Here is an 18,407-nt window from a genome sequence, read left to right as displayed (position 1 = left end):
TGCCTTGATTTGTCGACCTCAGGCGGCGGCGCCCGGGCATCCTGCCCCCGCCCCTCCGTGCCCCAGGCCCCGCCCATGCAACCCGGCCCCACCCCTCCGCGCCTCCCGGGCGCCGCCAAAGCCCGGGGCGCGGATCACGCGGGCAGGAGCCGCTCTGGGCATGCTCAGTGGCAGGGCAGGTGGGGCCGCCGCGGGCCGCCGGGTCCGGCCGGGAGCGGAGGGGCGGGGGCAGAGGGGGAAGTGGGTGGGAGCCGCGGGCCAAGTCTCGAGAGTCGCCGGCAGCCGCGGGACGCTGGGCAAGTGGGAGCCCGCGTGGTCCGGGCCGCGATGAGCAATGGCATCGGTCAAGGTGGCCGTGAGGGTCCGGCCCATGAATCGCAGGTGAGTAGGAGGGCGGGGCGCAGGCGGCGCCCTGACGCGTCCCCACCCGAAGGAAGTTGGTCTCCAACTCCCCTCCAAGGCTAGCCTGGACTTAAGTGTCAAGAGCCGGTCTCCGGCCCACTGGGCCCTGGTTGTGGCTTCTGGGGGCCTGGAGCATTTGAAGGTTTGCTGTTCCTTTCACACTGCCCTGGAGGGGCCCCGGCGGGTAGAGAGTTCACGGAGCCACGGAGGAGATTCCTGTTAACTCTTCCAGGTCCCATTAATTTGAAGAAGTTTGCTTCTTCCCTCTTTAAAAAGCATCAAGGGAACAGTTTCACGAGGGTGTAAATCCATGAGCGTGGTCATGGGGGCACCAGAGCTGTTAGGCGAAGTCCCCCCAGTTATGCCAACTCAGAAGTTCTCTAACTATTATCAGTGTTACTTTTTTCAACTCTTAAGAAGAAGTGATTTCAATTCCCTGAACTTGAACCCTAACTTCTAATCAGTAGTTTAGCAGTTCTTAACTTCAGGTTAAAGAGTGGATGGGAAAACTTTAACAAACTTATGTTTCCTGGAAAAAAAAAATCAAGGACACTTAAGTACACGTGTTCGAAATATGCTGATGTTAACAGCGGGGGGAGTTATAAACATTTAGAATTTAATTTTGTATGTTTCTACAAAGTAATGCTTTTCAGAATGATTTGACTTTGCATTCACTGAGGAATAGTTTGCTTCCTTTTCGGTGACTACTTTATAATCAGTTTACAAAGGGCTTTACAAAAGTTAGCTTTTTAAATTGGTTTAAAGAACTTTAAAGAATGAAGTAGATCTAAATGGGATGTGTCCTTCCCAATTGATGGGAGCAGTTCACACAAGGCCATTTGTTTTTATTGGCTTCTCAATCAAGTTGGACATTTGACTTACCATATGGCCTTTGCTACTTTGGAGGTCACTGTTTGTTCTGACAGCTGATTGAGGCATCAGAAGATCATAAAATCAAGAGATTGCCGGAACCTTCTTTGACTCATCTGAATCTGTTTTTGTATTGGCAGATAAGGAATCATTATTCTGGTTTATAACTATTGGAGACCAGTGCTTTTGTGATTTTTAAGTTATCTCTAAAACTTTTTAGGGAAGGAGTTTGAATTTTTTTGTAAGTCCTAAGAAAATATGTAGGTTTCTATGTATATTCAGTCCTACAAGACAAATGGACCCCAGAGTCATTTAGATGTTTTTTAAAGATTGTTCTTTGTTTTGGATTTACATGTATATCGAAGTTCCTTTCCTTCTTTGAAATAAAGAAGTTTTGGAGTGCATGCTATGAGATTGTATTGAGTAGCTTTAGAAAGCAATTATTATTATTTTTTTTTTTAGAAAGCAATTATTAAGTGCCGCCTACCAAATGCATGGGCGTCGTGCTGGGTGCTGTCTGTGGGACAAGGTAAATGAGGTCTGCTGAGTGTCTCTCTGGTGAGGGAGGGACTACAGACTAGTGGGACTCTCGTCAAACCCTGGGTGGGCTGGGAGGGACGCTACCAGTGCGTGCCTTGACAGTGTAGGCCTGAAGCCCAGGTATGTGGAGAGAAGGCAGGAAACATGTCCAAAAGCCACGTGCTTTGGGCAGGTAGATGGATGTGATGATGTCTGTGCTCTCAGCAGAGAACTCTTGTGGTGGCATCAGGATTAGGGAAAGAGGTAAGGAAGCAGTAGTCTGGCCATAGGTGGAGATGGGAAGGCTGGAAAGATCCACGGAGACAGTCTGCTGGCAGAATTGACAGGATTTGGCAGTTCATTGGGTGAGAAGGAGGGGACAGGGGAAGAACACAGAGTCATTAACTGAGGTTTGATGCTCAAGGAGGTAGAAGAGGTTTGGGGAAGGTGGACGGTCAGGTGGGTGCATTCTCTCTTGGGTTTGAAAGTTATAGGAGGTGCAGTAAGTGTCAAGTACAAGGACAGCGTCTAGCACAGGATGAATGCTGCCCCAAGTGTTGACCCTGTTCACTATCCAAAGTGTGGGAAGGACATCCGTCTCTTTGCTGGTGTTCAGTAGTAGACTGTAAGAAACATGGGTCTCAGGTGATCTGAGGATTGACATTTGGAAATCTTTTGCACATGGATGACAGTTTAAGAATGTTACAGTGAGGAGGGAATTTCTCAGCAGGAGAAAATCTTACTTTTATGTATAAAGCACAGATATTCAGTAGATTTTAAAAAAAGAAAATGTTTACAGTGAGAAGAAAAGGGATTCAGGGATTGGACACTGGGATATGCTTCTCTTTAGGATTCCAGGGAGAAGATTGGCTTGCAGCTCATGGAGGAGAACCAGCACAGCAAATGGTCATGGCAGGAAAGGAGAAGGGTCTCCCGAAGGAGGTGGTGGTGGTTATTGTAAGATGTTGCCAAGATGGTGCTCTGAGGATGCCAGTAAGATGAGGTCCTTGGTCTTGGAGACAAGAGCATTGGTCTTGGAGACAAGAGCATTGGTAGCCTTCCAAAGAGCAGTTTCAAGGGGAGACAGTGATCTGGAAGTTGGGAGTGAAATAGAAAGACATATACAATTGGCCAACCAAAAGTACTTGGCCTAACTCATAAGGAAAGACTTCCAAGTTATAATGGCCGTAAGAAACCATTTTTCACTAGTGAGATTGGTGAATATTAGCTGAACATTGAGAGTTGGTGATGGAGTCATAAAGGGTCAAGACCTCTGAGACTTCCATGCTGGGAAATTTGACAGTAGCTGTCAGGATTAGAGGTTTACAAAACTCTTTGGTTGAGAAATTTCATTTCTAAGATTTTATTTTATGGATTATATTCCTACCGACGAAGATGTGTGTGTAAGGATGTTTCTGCATCATCATTGGAACAACAACAACAAAATCATAAATGATCTAAATGTACAGCGTTGGAGGATTTGTTAAATTGTTGCCTATTCATTTGGTAGAATGCTATGTAGTACTTAAAAAAGAATGTGTCGCTCTTAAAAGAGTTCCAAGATAGGGGATTAAGTGAGAAAAGCAAGATATCCACATACACACACACTACAGTAGAGTTGTGTGACTGTGTGTGTTAAAAAATATATACATAGAGGCACACACACGGCCATACCTGTCTAGAGTGATTCATAAGAAGCCCGACAGTGGTAACTCTGGGGAGGAGAGCTGATGAAGAGTCTGTCAGGTGAAGATAGATGGCTTTTTTTTTTTTTTTTTCTTTTACTGTTTGAGTTTTTACTTTGCTCATTGGTAGTGTCATAATTAATAATTGAAAACTTGTGTATGTAATTTTAAAAAGTTATCTAAAGAGTCACCGGCACTGGACAAAGAATTTTCAGCTAGTTGTCTGGGAGGATTGAAGGAAGTTGTTAAAAATATTTTCCCCCCGTTCGATTGAGATGTAATTGACGCATAGCTCTGTGTAAGTGTCAGGTGTAGAAGAGAAGGACTTGACTTCTATATGTTGTGAAATGATTACCACAATAAGGTTAGTTAACATCCGTCATCTCATGTAGTTTTCCAAAAAAAAGGAAAAGAAAAAAATGTTTTTTCCCCCTGTGATGAGAACTCTTAGGATTTACTTTCTTAACAGCTTTCGAATATACTATCCAGCGGTGTTAACTATAGTCATCATGTTGTCCATGATGACTTATTTATTTCGTAGCTGGAAGTTTGTACCTTTTGGCCCCCTTCATCCAATTCCCCCATTCCCTACCCCCTGCCTTGGGTAACCAGAAATCTGATTTCTTTTTCTAAGTTATTTTTTTGTTTATTTTGTTTTTTGTTGCTTCTTTTTTTTTAAGATTCAACATATAAGGGCGATCTGTACAGTATTTCTCATTCTCTGACTTCTTTCACTTAGCATAATACCCTCAAGATTCATCCTTACTGTTGCAAATGGCAGGATTTCCTTTTTCATTGCTGAATAATATTCATATATTCACATATATATATATATATATATATATATATATATATATACTTATATATGTCACGTCTTCTTTATCCATTCATCTGTCGATGGACAGTTAAGTTGTTTCCATGTCTTGGCTATTGTAAATAAGAGTACAGGCGCTGAAGGCAAAGAGGAAGCAACCAGCCCGAAGGAAAGGCCTGGAGTGATAGGGAGGTGAGGTTAGCCGTTGCAACCAGGCTGTTGAAGGATGGGGCAGCGTGGTGAGATACTGACTCTGAGCAAGGAGCCTGTGTGGTCCCCAGTCCTCCTTGCAAGAAACACCCAGTGCTTGATTAAGGGCAAGATGTGATGAATTTGTTTTTACTGCTGTCCAAGAGGAGGAAATTTCTCCCTCTACCTCTCTCTTGAGTTCTTGTGGCTAGACTAATAATAAAATTGACACACGATTTAACAGGAGAAAAAGAAACAAATTTGTAAGGAATTGACAGGACAAAGAAACTTAGGTTTTGTGTGCCCAATTATTGAAGAGTCTAAACAGAATTTGGGCTTGGGGTAGTAAATTAAAGAAATAACAAGGCTCCGAATTCCCTATTTTTGGCTGTAAGGGTGTCCTTCTACCTCGAGATGCAGGGAGTGTGCCCTTCACATGGGAGATTGATTTTCCTGCTTTCAGGGAAACAGAAAGGAGGGTGAGAGTGACCCTCTTGGATTGGCCGTTTCTGAAGAAACTTTAATTTAAAACAATATGCCATGGAGGTGCATTTTGGGGTGGCCCATCCTGAACCTCAACACTACCTTATGGCTTTTGGTTATGTGGCAGAAGTAGTAGTTTCAGATCTGAAAGAGCCATTACGTTCCATCAGGTAATAGCAGCTCGCTTTATTGAGAGTTTGCTCTGGGCCGGTGTTGCAAAACCTAGTTTAATCTTTACAATAATCTTAGCAGGTAGAGGCTATTATTATATGCCATTTTCCAGATTGAGAAAGATAGTTAGCTTGCCCAGAAGTCAGTTTCTTAGGACAGTCACAGTTATGCTTTTTAAAATGAGTAAAGTGTTAGCAGGAACTTAATTTGTTCATAACTTTCATGGGTAAAAGCTTAATATTTATGCATTGTCTCTACCTTTTTCTTTGTGATTTCTTCCACTAGTCTGATGCATAGTCTTTTCTTTTTCACTGGTTTCATTCTTACAATCTTACAAGACAGAATTTTTTTTTCCCTCCAAGAGACAGCAAAACAATAATTTGGGAGCTAATTTGTCCATTTCCTGTTGGTTTCAGTTGCTTGTTTTTTCCTGGAAACACTAGATAATTCTTTAGGGCAACCTATCCTGTCCCGTTGATCTGCCAGTGTTAAGATGGTCAGGGTCTGAGGGCAGGCGGCCTGGGTTCCAGTTTTAGCTGTCTTTTATCAGCTGGGTAAATTTGAGCAAAAGACATAATTGTTCTAAGCCTCAATTTTTGCATCTGTAAAATGGTGATAATAATTACACATACCTTTTAAGGTCTTTTGTGAGACAAGGTCTTTTTCAAATACTTTTTTACTGTGACTCACAATAAGAAACACATTTAAAATTGAAGCTCTGTAGATATGTAAAAGATTTATGAAGTGTTACATGCAATTCACTCATTTTCTATTCTATCCTATTTTATTCTGTTCTGTTTCATTTTAAAAATTGCTATTTTTAGGTCCACTAAACTGACTTCAATATCATCTGATGAGTTGCAGCTGGCAGTGTGAAAAACATTGTTGTGAGGTTCAGAAGAGATCATGCATGGGGCCAAAGCTCTCCACACAGTCCCTGGCATATAGCAAGGGCTCTGTAAAAATTTTTTTTTTTTTTAATAAATTTATTTATTTTTGTTTTTGGCTGTGTTGGGTCTTCGTTGCTGTGTGCGGGCTTTCTCTAGCTGCGGCGAGCGGGGGCTACTTTTCGTTGCAGTGCGCGGGCTTCTCATTGTGGTGGCGTCTCGTTGCGGAGCACGGGCTCTAGGCACGTGGGCTTCAATAGTTGTGGCACAGGCTTCAGTAGTTGTGGCTTGTGGGCTCTAGAGCGCAGGCTCAGTAGTTGTGGATCACGGGCTTAGTTGCTCCGCGGCATGTGGGATCTTCCGGGACCAGGGATTGGACCCGTGTCCCCTGCATTGGCAGGCAGATTCTTAACCACTGTGCCACCAGGGAAGCCCCAAGATTGGCTGTTGTTATTACTGTTACTTTTAGAATTTAATGATGGTACCTTTATTCAATAACACATATTTAAAAAATGTTTTACCAAAAAGAAAAAATGTGCTGAGTGCTGGCAACAGACCAGATGTTAGCGTTGTAATGTGCTTTCTCATCTTATAAGGCAGGTCCGCCCCAGGCCTTCTATTTGTGAGGGTTCTCAGCTTCTCTTCCCCATTAGCCTCTCAGGTAGAATTTGGTGTCATGTCAATCAGTTAAAAACAAAAGAAAAAAACGCCAGTGGTAGTTTGACTGGGGTTGATGTCTTTAGAGTCTACTGAAGCTTTCCCATTTTAAGAGCTGGAGTGTTGGGGAAAATAGCTCAGTGGTAGCCTCTTGGGCCTGTGATGACGCCAGCCTTTCGTGTTAAGGGTGGGAGGTGTCTGTCGAGATGGTACCATGCACCAGGCACCGTGCTCATTTCTTCACCTTGGCAACTTCCTTTCCCCCTCACACCAACTCACTGATGGAGGTCTTTTCACCCCCATTTTACAAGACGGGAAACTGAGACCCCTCAGATAATAAAGTGCAGCTGAGCCAGCTCCACTTCCCTCCAGAGCTCTTTGCTTGGTGACTTGTCCCCGGGCTCGCTGATGACAGAAGCCCTTGGCCTCAGGGGACGGCTGGGCTGGTGGCAGAGGAGAGACACAGGCGCACCACACACACAAATAACACAGAATCTGTGAGGGGATTCTAGAAGCTGGAGGAAGAGGTCTCCGTGGCTTCCCAGGGTCCCTTGGATGAGAGGGTGGGGTTTGAATTGAGCCCCGAAGAAGGGGTGTAACCAGCCACCATTTAGAGAGCGTCTGTGAAGTGCTTGGCTGATGCCCTTTGGAAGTTAGCACAGTCGCTGCATTCTGCAGATGAGGAGCAAGGGCTCAGAGACCTGAGGTCACACAGCTGGGTCACTAGGTGTCGCCCGAGGTCACACAGCTAGGTCACGGTGGAGTCTGGGTTGGAGCTGAAGTCTCTCTTACTCTCATTTCTTTCTTTCTTTTTTTTTTAAAGCTGAACTCTTGAGTGTTACATCTATATTATTATTATTTTTTAAACTTTGGGTTTATTTATTTATTTACTTTTATGGCTGTGTTGGGTCTTCGTTTCTGTGCTAGGGCTTTCTCTAGTTGGGGCAAGTGGGGGCCACTCTTCATCGCGGTGTGCGGGCCTCTCACTATCGCCGCCTCTCTTGTTGCGGGGCACAGGCTCCAGACGCGCAGGCTCAGTAATTGTGGCTCACGGGCCTAGTTGCTCTGCGACATGTGGGATCTTCCCAGACCAGGGCTCGAACCCGTGTTCCCTGCATTGGCAGGCAGATTCTCAACCACTGCGCCGCCAGGGAAGGCCCCTACTCTCATTTCTAAAGCCCCTCCATTGTACAGAAGACTCAGATAAGAGGAGGGTGGGGATGGCTGGCAGGTGGCACCGAGTACAGTTACCCGGGATCTTAGACTAACTGGAGCTTTGTGTAAGGATTAGTTGAGAGGTCGGTGGGCAGGGTGTTGTGAGGACATTTCTTTGTTAAGCTTGGGAGTTTGGGCTTTTATACTCCAGTCCTGTGCTGGCTCTTGGCTGCATGCAGCTACTTAAATTAACTGTTAAATAAAATGTAAAATATAGTTACTTAGTTGCACAAGTCACATTTCAAATGCTCAGTAGCTACATATTGAGCAAGGCAGATAGATCATGCCCATCCCCGTGGAAAGTTCTACTGGACAGTAAACCTGAGCTGGGTTTGAATCCCGGCTCTGCACCTTCCTAGCTCTGGGTCTTGGCACTTAACTCAGGTGTTCTGTGCTTCAGTTTCTTCACCTGTAAGACGGAGATCTTCACAGGACCCCCCTTGTGGGGCTGAGATGATGATTGAATGAAGTAACCCTTGCTAACAGTATTGGGCCCCAGAGTAAGGGCTCTATAAATATTGGCTACTATTATTAGGCACTGGGAGCTAATGATGGCTTTTCAGAAATATAGCAGTGTAGAGAAATAATACCAGCACTCCAGCAACAGTGAACAGTTATTGACTGTTTCCCAAGTGCTGTGCTAAGTGCCTTTTATGCACTATTATCCCACTGACTTTCCTGCAATATTCTGGGGTGCAAGACCCTGAGACCTCAGATGTCCTTTTGAGTGGGCAGAGGCCAGTGCCGGCAGACCATTCAGAGAACTGGAGTATGACCGGTAGGGATGGGATTCCGGACCAGGCTGGCATTGTAAGTAACAGGAAAGGACGAGTCAAAGGATGAAACTTGCAAACAAAACCCTGAAAAAACCTTCACGGTATTTTCTGATTGTGAAAATAATGTATGCTTGTAAAAAAACGTGTGCTGAAAAGTGTCCCAAAGAAATCAAATTGAAAATCGCTCATAATTCCACGGATCCAGAGATGACCCCTCCTAAAGTTTTGGTGCATTTAAATCCAGTCTTTTTTTCCTGTTTGTGTAGCAGCATAACGTATAACTATCTTATATCCTGTCTTTTACGTTTGCAAGAGACATTCTGAAGACCAATCAGTAGGACATAGAGAGGCAAAGAGTCAGATGACTGAGCAGCTTGGGGCCCTATTAAGTGGACGAATGTTCCCAAGGTCAGGATGCGGGATGAGCTGGTCGGGGTGGAGGACCACGGTGGTCCGTTGAGTTGGCTCGGGATGCTGGTGGGGGATGCAGGCAGTAGGAACTCAGGTGAGTCATCCGCTCTGCAGATGCACATTTGGAGGTGGGTCACTTGAAGGTGATAGGCGGCTGTGGTGGCAGTGAATGTTGTCTCTGAGGAGGACCATGGTAAAGAAAGAAGGAGTGGGATAGCAGAACTGCATGACCTGGGTTAAGACCGAGCTGTCAGTAGCTGGCTGAGTGACCTGGGCAGGTGGGTTTTGCTCCTGGGCTCAGTTTCTTCTTTTGTAAACAGGGATTCTCTGAGTGTGGTCCAGGGCCAGCTGGGACTCACTGAGCCTATTTTAGGGGGTTTACAAAGTCAGAACTGTTTTCACACTCATAGTAAGATATTTGCTGTTTTTGCTCTCATCTCTCACGAGGGTACTGTGGAGTTTTCCAGAAGCTACATGATGTGTGATGATGTCGTGAGTCTGTGTGCTGTGCATTCTGTGTCAAACATTTCTCAGTTTTCATTTCTAATATGGTAACTATAAATGGGTATATCAACATTAATAAAAGCTCTTAGGCTCTTCAGTTATGTTTAAGAGTTGTAAAAGGCTACTGAAGCCACAGCATGTGAGAGCCACAGCTGTAAAATGATAGTGCATAAGTTGTTGAGGGGATTGGATGGAAGGGTGTATATAGAGAGAGTGTTCAGCAACCTTCCAGACATGTAATATCCTTTCAACAAATCAGAGCTGCTATTATTTTTTATAATCACCTGTTACTAACAACTACACTTAAGCGGACAGGAGTGGAGGACCAGGCAATGGAGGCAGGAAGGGAGAAAAGCAGGAGAGTGAATGTCCTGGTCATCAAGGGAGAGGAGAGGGGGTCACCAGCATAGGAGGCTGCAGGTCGAGGTCCGAGCCCAGCTGGCCGGGGAGGTGATTGGCTCCTGTCTCTGGAGGGAACTGTTTTAGTTGAGGGATGGGAGGGGATGCTAGCGGGGTTGGGGGCGGGAGGCTGGCGGTGGGGGCCTGGAGGTGGCACCTGTCGCTGCCCTTCCAGTTAATGGAGGGATTAAAGGAAGGAGAGAGCTCACCCCTGTTCACCTGTGCAATTTGGCTCCTGTAATAAAATCGAATCTCCTTTACTGATTGTGTGAGGTGCTCAGACCCCAGCCCTCACCTGGGCATCGCAAACCTGGGCCTGGCAGAGAAGTGTGTGTGTGTGTGTGTGTGTGTATTTAAAGAAGAGGAAAAGAAAACAGGTAGGGAGTTAGGAGGTTGGAGAAAGAAGGCTACATGGGCAGGGGAGGGAAGTAGGGGTGGCTAGAGAGCGTGCAGTGGTTTCTGGGACCAGGAGGAGGGGGTAGCGTTTGGAGCATATGGAGGATTTTTCCTTTCTTTTAGGTGGACTTGACAAGTAACATGAAACAAGTGACTGATGTTTTTTTCATACACAAAATTATATGTGTATCAATGTGTATAATGCACTTACATATGTGTGTATCAGAAGTTTGAAAAATGCTCTTCAGTGACTTAGAGTATTTAGTAAGTATAATTCGATATTAAACTTATGCTGCTTTATTTTATTCATGGCATTTGTGTGAGAGAGAGAGATGGAGTGTGTGTGTGTGTGTGTGTGTGTGTGTGTGTGTGTCAGAGGTTATTTAGAAATGTCCAGTTGTGCAGTGCATAGATAGCACTTTGGTCTGAGCTGATTTAGCCTACACATTCTCATTTCATGATTAATTTCCTAAATTATTTCAATAGCTTTTTCTATTTTTGTGGGTCCTGGAATTAGGATGCAGTCTTGCTGAGGCCTGTTTTATGAAAGGAAATACATTACGGTTAGACTTACGGCCTGGGGGGAGATGTGACAGTGCCCCACCACGCCCAGCCCCTTCCCCAGGGCGGAGCCTCTGGCTGATTTCCGTGGCCTGGGCTGCCTTCTGTCCCACTGCAGTTACAGAGACCGGCGTTGAGAAATCCTTCATGGGAAGGTTGTCATTGTTCCCTTGGATTCGGCCCAGTGACTCACATCTCGCATGACTGCCGGCGGGGCCTGGAGCTTTCCTTCACTCTCACCCACTCTGGGCTGAGCATGTGTGTTTCCTGCTCTGTCCATTTCCAAGTATATTCATTATTCATTGTTGCTGCCCAGTGGAGAGGAAATAACTGTTTCTGTGATCAGCAATCTACTCATAGACACTTGGAGCAAATATCAATGGGATGTGTAGAATTTAAAGTCAACTGAGAAAGTGCTTTCACCGTAATGGTGTTGACAAGTAATTTTTGTCCTCAGTGACTATTTCTAGTCACTCACTCACTTATTAGGAATTCTGTTAAATCTTATGCCATCAGTATCTAATTTAATTCTTGACAACAATCCCACAGGTGTGAATATTTTTAGCTCCATTTTATAGATGAAGAAACTGGGGATCAGAGAAAGATCAGGTCCTGGCTCAAATGTCACTTCTTCTGAGAAGCCTTTATCACATTGCATTGGTCTTCTGGCTTCACAGCATTTACCATTATTGAGTTTGTGCGCACGCGCGCGTGTGCACACGTGCATGGGCATGTGTATGCATGTGAAAGGATTTTTGTTTTCTTGTTTACTGTCTCTCTGCTTCTTGCACATAAACTCCGTGAGAGCTGGGAACCTTGTTGGGTTTGTCCGTGGCTGTTTCCCTAGGCCCTAGAACTGTGCCTGGCAGAGATAGGTACTCAGAAGATATTTGTTGCATTAATAACTGTCACCTCCTCCCCAATCTTTCAGTATGTGGATGCTTATAAGGAATCCGGGATCCGAAGCCCAGCATCTGTGGGATGCCTCACATTGGTGCCGTGAGCAGAAGGGAATTTTGATGATCCTCCTGTGGAGGTAGAAGAGCGCTAAGGAAGAGCCTGGGTAAAGGACAGCTTCAGGCTTTCCCTGTGTATTAAGTTAATTATACACAAATTACACATCAAATACGTGTTACGTTTATCTCTTAAAATTAGAGAATTGGAGGTTAAACACTATGTTTCAATGATATATAGTTTATGGGACAGAACACTCTTGTTCCTTTAGAAAAGGATTTTTTTTTCTTTTAACTTGAAATAATTATACAGTAAAGTTCCCATATATGCTTCATTCAGCTTCCCCTAACATCAGTATCTTACATAACCACAGTGCAGTTGTCAGGACCAAGGCATCAGCGTGGTGCAGCCCTGGTAACCGGACGTGGTTTTCCTGAGAACGTCCTTCTTCTGTCCCAGGAGCCGGTGCAGGATCCCACATCGCATATAGTTGCCATGCCTCCTTAATCTCTTCTGGTCAGTGACAGTTTCTAAGTCTCAGAAGAGTGCCAGTCAGTTATTTTGTAGAATGTCCCTCAGTTTGGGTTTCTCCCACGGTTTGTCATGATTAAACTGAAGTTATGCAGTTTTGGCAAGAAAGCCACATAAGTGTCCTTCATTTCCTATCATGGGGGGGTCATGATGCCAGTATGTCTTGTTACTGGTGATGTCGACCTCAGTCCCTTGGTCAAGGTGGTGTCTGCTGGGTTTCTCCACTGTATTGTTATATGTTTTCCTCTTTGTAATTAATACGTATCTGAGGGAAATACTTTGCAGGAAAAGTTTTTGACTTCAGTTTGCAACAGTATTTTTTTTTTGCCCGTGGGAACACATTTCAGATTTTCTAATAAAAGTTATTGTGAATATAAGATTCATTTAAAACATTTTTTCCCCCTCTGACTTAGTGAAAAAGGATTAATCATGTTTAAAGTGAAGGACATTTGTACTTCGGAAGGTTGATGATGATCGTACAGGACTATGCATTTAAAACATCTGCAGTAAGACCTTTATCAGCCCAATGCATGCTGATGTTCCTACTCTCTACTATTTCATTAAAAAAAAAAAAAAAAGATGGTCGTTATCCACTAAACTGAATTTATGATCGGCAGTTTGAAAACACTAGTGTAGTGAATCTATTATTCAGAGCAGAACTTGGTAAAATGTGATTTTTCTACATGAGGGAACATTGAAATTAGGATGCTGTTAGAAAGTCAGTCCTCTTTCCTCTTGGAAGCTGGGGGTGGAGGGTGGGGCTTATGATCCCAAGAGGATAAATGAAGCTTATAATGAGAATTTTCAACTTCAGAGAGTCTAGGATTCTGAGTCCATCATGGGATACCCACTCTCAGGAGCTTGCTTTCTTAAGCTCTTGTGACTTCATGGTCTCGTGGTCTCTTGCTTGAGTGCACCTACTGATTCTTATTTTCAGGATTTATTAAACAGTCTAAGCTATCACAGTGACTCAGCTTGGGGCACAGGTAAATCATTTTGTGAGTTCCCCAGGGAGCTTTCCAGAAAAACGGATTCAAGGTGATGGAGACTAGCTCAGAAGTGAAACAAGTTGCAGAGATAAAGCTTTTAAAAATATTGGGTTTTGGTCTGTTGGCTTTCTTTTCGTAAAGTTAGTGTTTTTATAGGAGCTATCTCTGCTTGATCAGATAGAAGGGCAACTAGCTGTGAGAAAAATGTCAGGAGTCCTGGGCCGGTGCTCATATATGATGATCCAATTGAGATGTTATTCTTCTTTTTAAAAAAATTTTCATTTTGAAATATGTACAAAAAGTTGCAGAAATAGTGTAGAGTTCTTGTGTATCTTTCACCTTATACAGCTGTAGTATAATTAAACACCAGGCGAATAACATTGATACAGTATTATCCACTGATCTGATTCATCCAGATTTCCCAAGTTGCCCGATAGTGTCTTTTTCTCTGGTCCAAGATTCAGTCCAAGATCACACAAGGCATTTAGTTGTCTTGTAAAATATCTCCTTTTTAATTTAGCTTTTCTTGTTCTTAGGGTCAACTTTGACTATACTGATATATTAAGGATGAGAATAGGTAACTGCCCCACCCACCACCCCAGTACCTCTGTCCACTAAAAGGATTGAGGAATGTTGCCTCCTGGTGTCCTTGGTTGTTTGAGCTGTTAACACCTCGGTTGGATTAATTGTTCCACATGTCAATGAAAAGGACAGGTGGGGACCTTTAATCCTTGATGGGGCTTTTCCCCAAGAGAACCTTATTTCCAGTGGTAACTTAGCCTGTACTTTCTACTAACAAACAGCTTTCAGATTTTCTGTTCTTTCTGATGAGTAATAAGTGAATTAAAGGACCAGTGGAAGGAATTTATTCTTTCTTTCCTGGAACATAAGTGCTCTGAAACTGATTTGATTGTCTCTAATTTGATCTTGGCTGGAATTCCTCTCTCTTTTGATTTTAAAAAGTCAGAGGATTTTGTGGTTGTTTCTGCTTTTACCGTCTTTTCCCCTCTTCCTTTTATTCTACTCTGACTTTTGAGAGACAGCTATTGATAATCAGTCCTGGATAAATCTGATTTATTTTCTCTACCATCTTTCTTTAGCCTTTGGACCGTGCTTGTAGTTACTGATTTGCCATTTCTTATTCATTCATACCCTCATTCAGCAGACGGTAAGTGCTCTCTGTGTAAGAGAACTGCTTTTTTGTGTGTGTGAGCTTTTCCTTGGAGGGATACCTTTGGACTGTGGCTGGATTAAATTAGCAAAACAGAGCTTTCACTGCCCCATAATCCCAAACTTTCACACAGTGCTCAGTGAAGGTGCGAGAAAGGCATGGGTGTTGAAGGGTAGGTAAATCAGATGGTCCCAGGGTTGTGTCCTGGCATTGCCATGAACTGCCTACATGGTTTTGTAAAGGATACTTTAGTCTTCTGATCTCTTCTTTCCTCATCTGTATAATGGGGACAATATTACCTTATTTGTAAGGTTATTTTAATGGCTTAAGGAATTAATGGCTGTGAAGTGCTTGCACAGAGTAGGCACAATCAGTGGTAACTTATAATTTTGTGTTGTACCTCTTCGGATTTCCCATGAATATTGTGACGATGGAGCAGAATCTTACATAACTCAGCAATGAGTGGACTTTGTCCACTCGTCACCAAGTATTAGGTTCTCTGTGTAGATAATAAAGTACAGTATGTGTTTGGAGAAAGGAAAATCAACGTGAGCTCAAGTCTACAGGTAGACATTATGGCAGAAATGGAGCTTTGAGGTCTGCCTAGGCTTCGCATGGTGAAGAGCAGGTGTTTTCCTGGTGACCTTGGCATCTCTCTGGCCATTGAGCTTTTATTGGGCTTTTTTCTTTGATCAGAGATGAACAAGGGCATGATCCCTGCTTTCCAGTAGCTCATGATCTAGTGGGAGCGATAGCCACAAAGAGAATGTCCTCTGTTCTGTGGGTGACGATGGGTGTTCAGGGCACGGTGGTGTGTGGGTGTAGAGGTGTTGAGTGGAGCCCCTTCTCAGGGCTGGGAGGAGTATCCTGGAGGATTCTATGACTGAGGGCAGGACTCGGTACAGTGAGTTGGCCAGGCAGACAAGGCGGGCAATGGCATTTTAAGCAGAAAGTGTCCAGAGGCCCTAAACTGTGGAGTGAGATTGGTGAGCTGCAGTGTTGAGACACTGCTGAAATTTCAGCTGGCTGGTGAGCACAGGGGCGGAGAGGTGGGAGGTCCAGATTCTGGAGGTTGTGCTGTCTAGACGTTATTATTGTTTCTTCCTTTCCACTGCTCTAAAATGATTTAACTTATAGCTGATTCTGTAGATAAAGGGAACCATTTTACAAATGGGTGCGACATGATGAGATTTGTGTGTTAGAAAGCCAGGGAGTGAGACTGACAGCTGCCAGGCTGATCTGGGGGGCCATCAGGTGTGACTGAACGTAGAGGGGTGGGAACTAGTGCATTGCAGTTGGAGTGGACCCACTTTCCCGCCCACCTGCTCTGCCACCAGCCATCCACCCATCCATCCATCCATCCATCCATCCATCCATCCATCCATCCATCCACCCATCCACCTATCCATCCTTCCACCCATCCATCCACCCCCCACCCCCCACCCCATCTACCCACTCACTCATCTCCTTACCCAGCCATCCACCTACCACCCAGCCAACCAGCTGGGGAATCTGTTTCTTTCCCTTCTTAACCAGGAAAGAGTGAACTGACCCCTGGGCAGCTCTTTTTTCCATCCTTTGTCCATACCAGACTACAAAGTAGACATCAGTGTATTGATAGAGGTTTCATCTCCACATCACTGATTGATTGATTAATTAATAAAGTATTTAAACTCTGCTGGGTGTATGCCAGGCCTTGTGCTAGACCAGCAGTTCTCAAAGTTTTGGGGATCCCTTAAAAATTGTTGAGAACCCCAGAGACCTTTTGTCTCTGTGGGTTATATCGATATCTTTACCACATTAGAAATTAAAACAGAATTTTTTTAAAACAGAAGAATACACAAGCACACAGTCCCTCAGCCATCAGAATGACCCGTTATCACACACCTTGTAGCCTCTGGAAAACTTCACTGGGCAGTCGTGAGTGAGAGTGAAAAGGCAAATAATAATGTCCTGGTGCCATTATGAAAATAGTTTTGATCTTGCAGAGCCCCCCAAACCATGAAAAGCCGCTGGGCTGCATATTGGGGATATGGTGGGCCACCAGCCTGGCACAGACTTTGCCTCTGTGGGACCAGGTCCTGTGGTGCATGTGGAAGCCCATGTTGGGGTCTCACTGAGACTTGGGGTGTTGGGGGAAGGCCCTCGGAGGGAGAGACGGCTCAGTTGGGCCTGCAGTGGGCATCGGCTGCGGAGAACAGGTGTAGCGGGTGGAGGGAACAGCATGTGGAGGGAACAGCGTGTGGAGGCTCAGAGGCCTCACGGGAGGGCCGAGAGCAGTTCCTTGTGGCTGTATGTCAATGTTGCATTTGCTAGAACGAGACCAGCAGTTTGCTTTCTCTGTGTGGCTTCAGCGTGATGTGATTTTATCCACTCATTTAACCTCAGAGGCAGACACAGCTGTTCTCAAGTCCCTTCCCTGTGTGACTTGTGGGAAGCCCGGGGCCAGGTCTCTGCACTCCTGTTGGAGAGCCTCCTATTTCAGATGCTGAACCGGGTTTGTCAAGCTTTGAAAATGCCAACAGCAGAGCCACGGAACGTGAGGGGCTCAGAGGCGGCATCGAGGTGTGCAGCAGAGTGGAGGCCGAATGAAAAAGCTTGATTAATCGTCAAAGAACAGGAAGGCGACACTTGAGAGCTGAGGACTTGAGTGACACAGAAGCAGAACTGCTCCCTGATGTCATCCCGTTATCAGTGAGACACCTTAGGAAGGGCTGGCTTTCGCCCCCTCCTCCCCTCTGCCTTTGAAATGACGTCCAGACTAGAGGTGTAGGTCTTGGCCAGGTGCAACCTGAGACCTCCTTCGCCCTGTGTGGCTGTCGTAGGAGGGGCCTGCTTTTATTGTGCGTGGACTCCCTGCTCAGCCAGCCACAGAGATGAGGCCAGACCTGTTTTGCTCTCTGTCTCTGTTTTATTGCAAAAAGCCTGGGGGTATCAGAGGGCTTTCTTACCTCAGGCCCTTCTGGCTTGATGATGAAGTGATTGCTCTTGTTTCTGCCTGTGAATTGTGGTAGGGTATTCAATTTCAAGGCATCTGGGATCAATTCTCGAATTAAGAACGTGCGAATGCTGCGAATGCTACACTCGCATTGCAGCTCCAGGGAAGGGCAGCTTCATTCTTCCAAAGGTGTCTTGAGTTCACGCAGGGGTGAAGATACTGTCAAGGAGTCGTGAGAATTAGGGAGGGTGCAGCCCCCACTGAAAAGACAGAAGGAAATGAGAGAGAAAGCCCCTCGCTGGTGGTTTCTTTAATAAATCCTCAGTACCTGAACAAATCAAACCTTATTTGCTCCTGGCTGAGTGAAATCATATGTTGTTAAAAGTCAGCTTGATTAGTTTCGAGGCCTCTGCCAGCACTTCCATGGCTCTGTCCCCTGTCCAGGCACCATGGGTTGGGGGAGGTAATGAAATCCAGCAGGAAGTGCATGAGGTTTGAGAAACCACGATCAGGTCCTTTAAATGTGCCGCCAGTTCGTAATTTATAAAAAGGATTTTGCTGTTAGAGGCACAGTCCCTTCTGTGAAGTCTCTGGGTTTCCTGGGGGGGGAGGTGGGGGGCTGAGGGTGTCTCGGCTCCCAGGTCTGGGGAACCAGGCGAGGAGTGGGCTGGCGGGACCCTGCGGGGAGCAGGCCCTGCTCTCCTGTGGATGCTTCCAGAGAAGTCGGAAACCCAGATTTGTATGTAAAACCTTCTGATTTTAAAAATACAATGAATTAAAGATGTTTTATTTATTTTTATAATTTTTTATGAAGTATAGTTGATTTACAATGTTGTGTTAGTTTCAGGTGTACAGCAAAGGGTTTCAGTTATATATATAGATACG

At 44.9% G+C, this 18,407-nt stretch overlaps 1 protein-coding gene across 7 annotated transcripts in view; it reads left to right on the top strand.

Moving 5' to 3' along the window:
• The first annotated feature begins 223 nt into the window (after window positions 1-223).
• LOC309612803 (kinesin-like protein KIF16B) overlaps window positions 224-18,407 on the top strand; it is a 295,491-nt gene continuing 277,307 nt past the window's right edge. For all 7 annotated transcript variants that reach the window (XM_082358980.1, XM_082358978.1, XM_082358975.1 and 4 more), the window contains exon 1: window positions 224-381. In XM_082358980.1, the coding sequence (XP_082215106.1) occupies window positions 335-381 (47 nt within the window). In that variant the 5' untranslated portion in view covers window positions 224-334. The remainder of the gene's footprint in view (window positions 382-18,407) is intronic.

This window comes from Balaenoptera borealis (genome assembly GCF_965194805.1).
Source record: "Balaenoptera borealis genome assembly, chromosome: 16".
Taxonomy (NCBI): Eukaryota; Metazoa; Chordata; class Mammalia; order Artiodactyla; family Balaenopteridae; genus Balaenoptera; species Balaenoptera borealis.
This window is presented reverse-complemented; position numbering and strand designations above follow the sequence as displayed.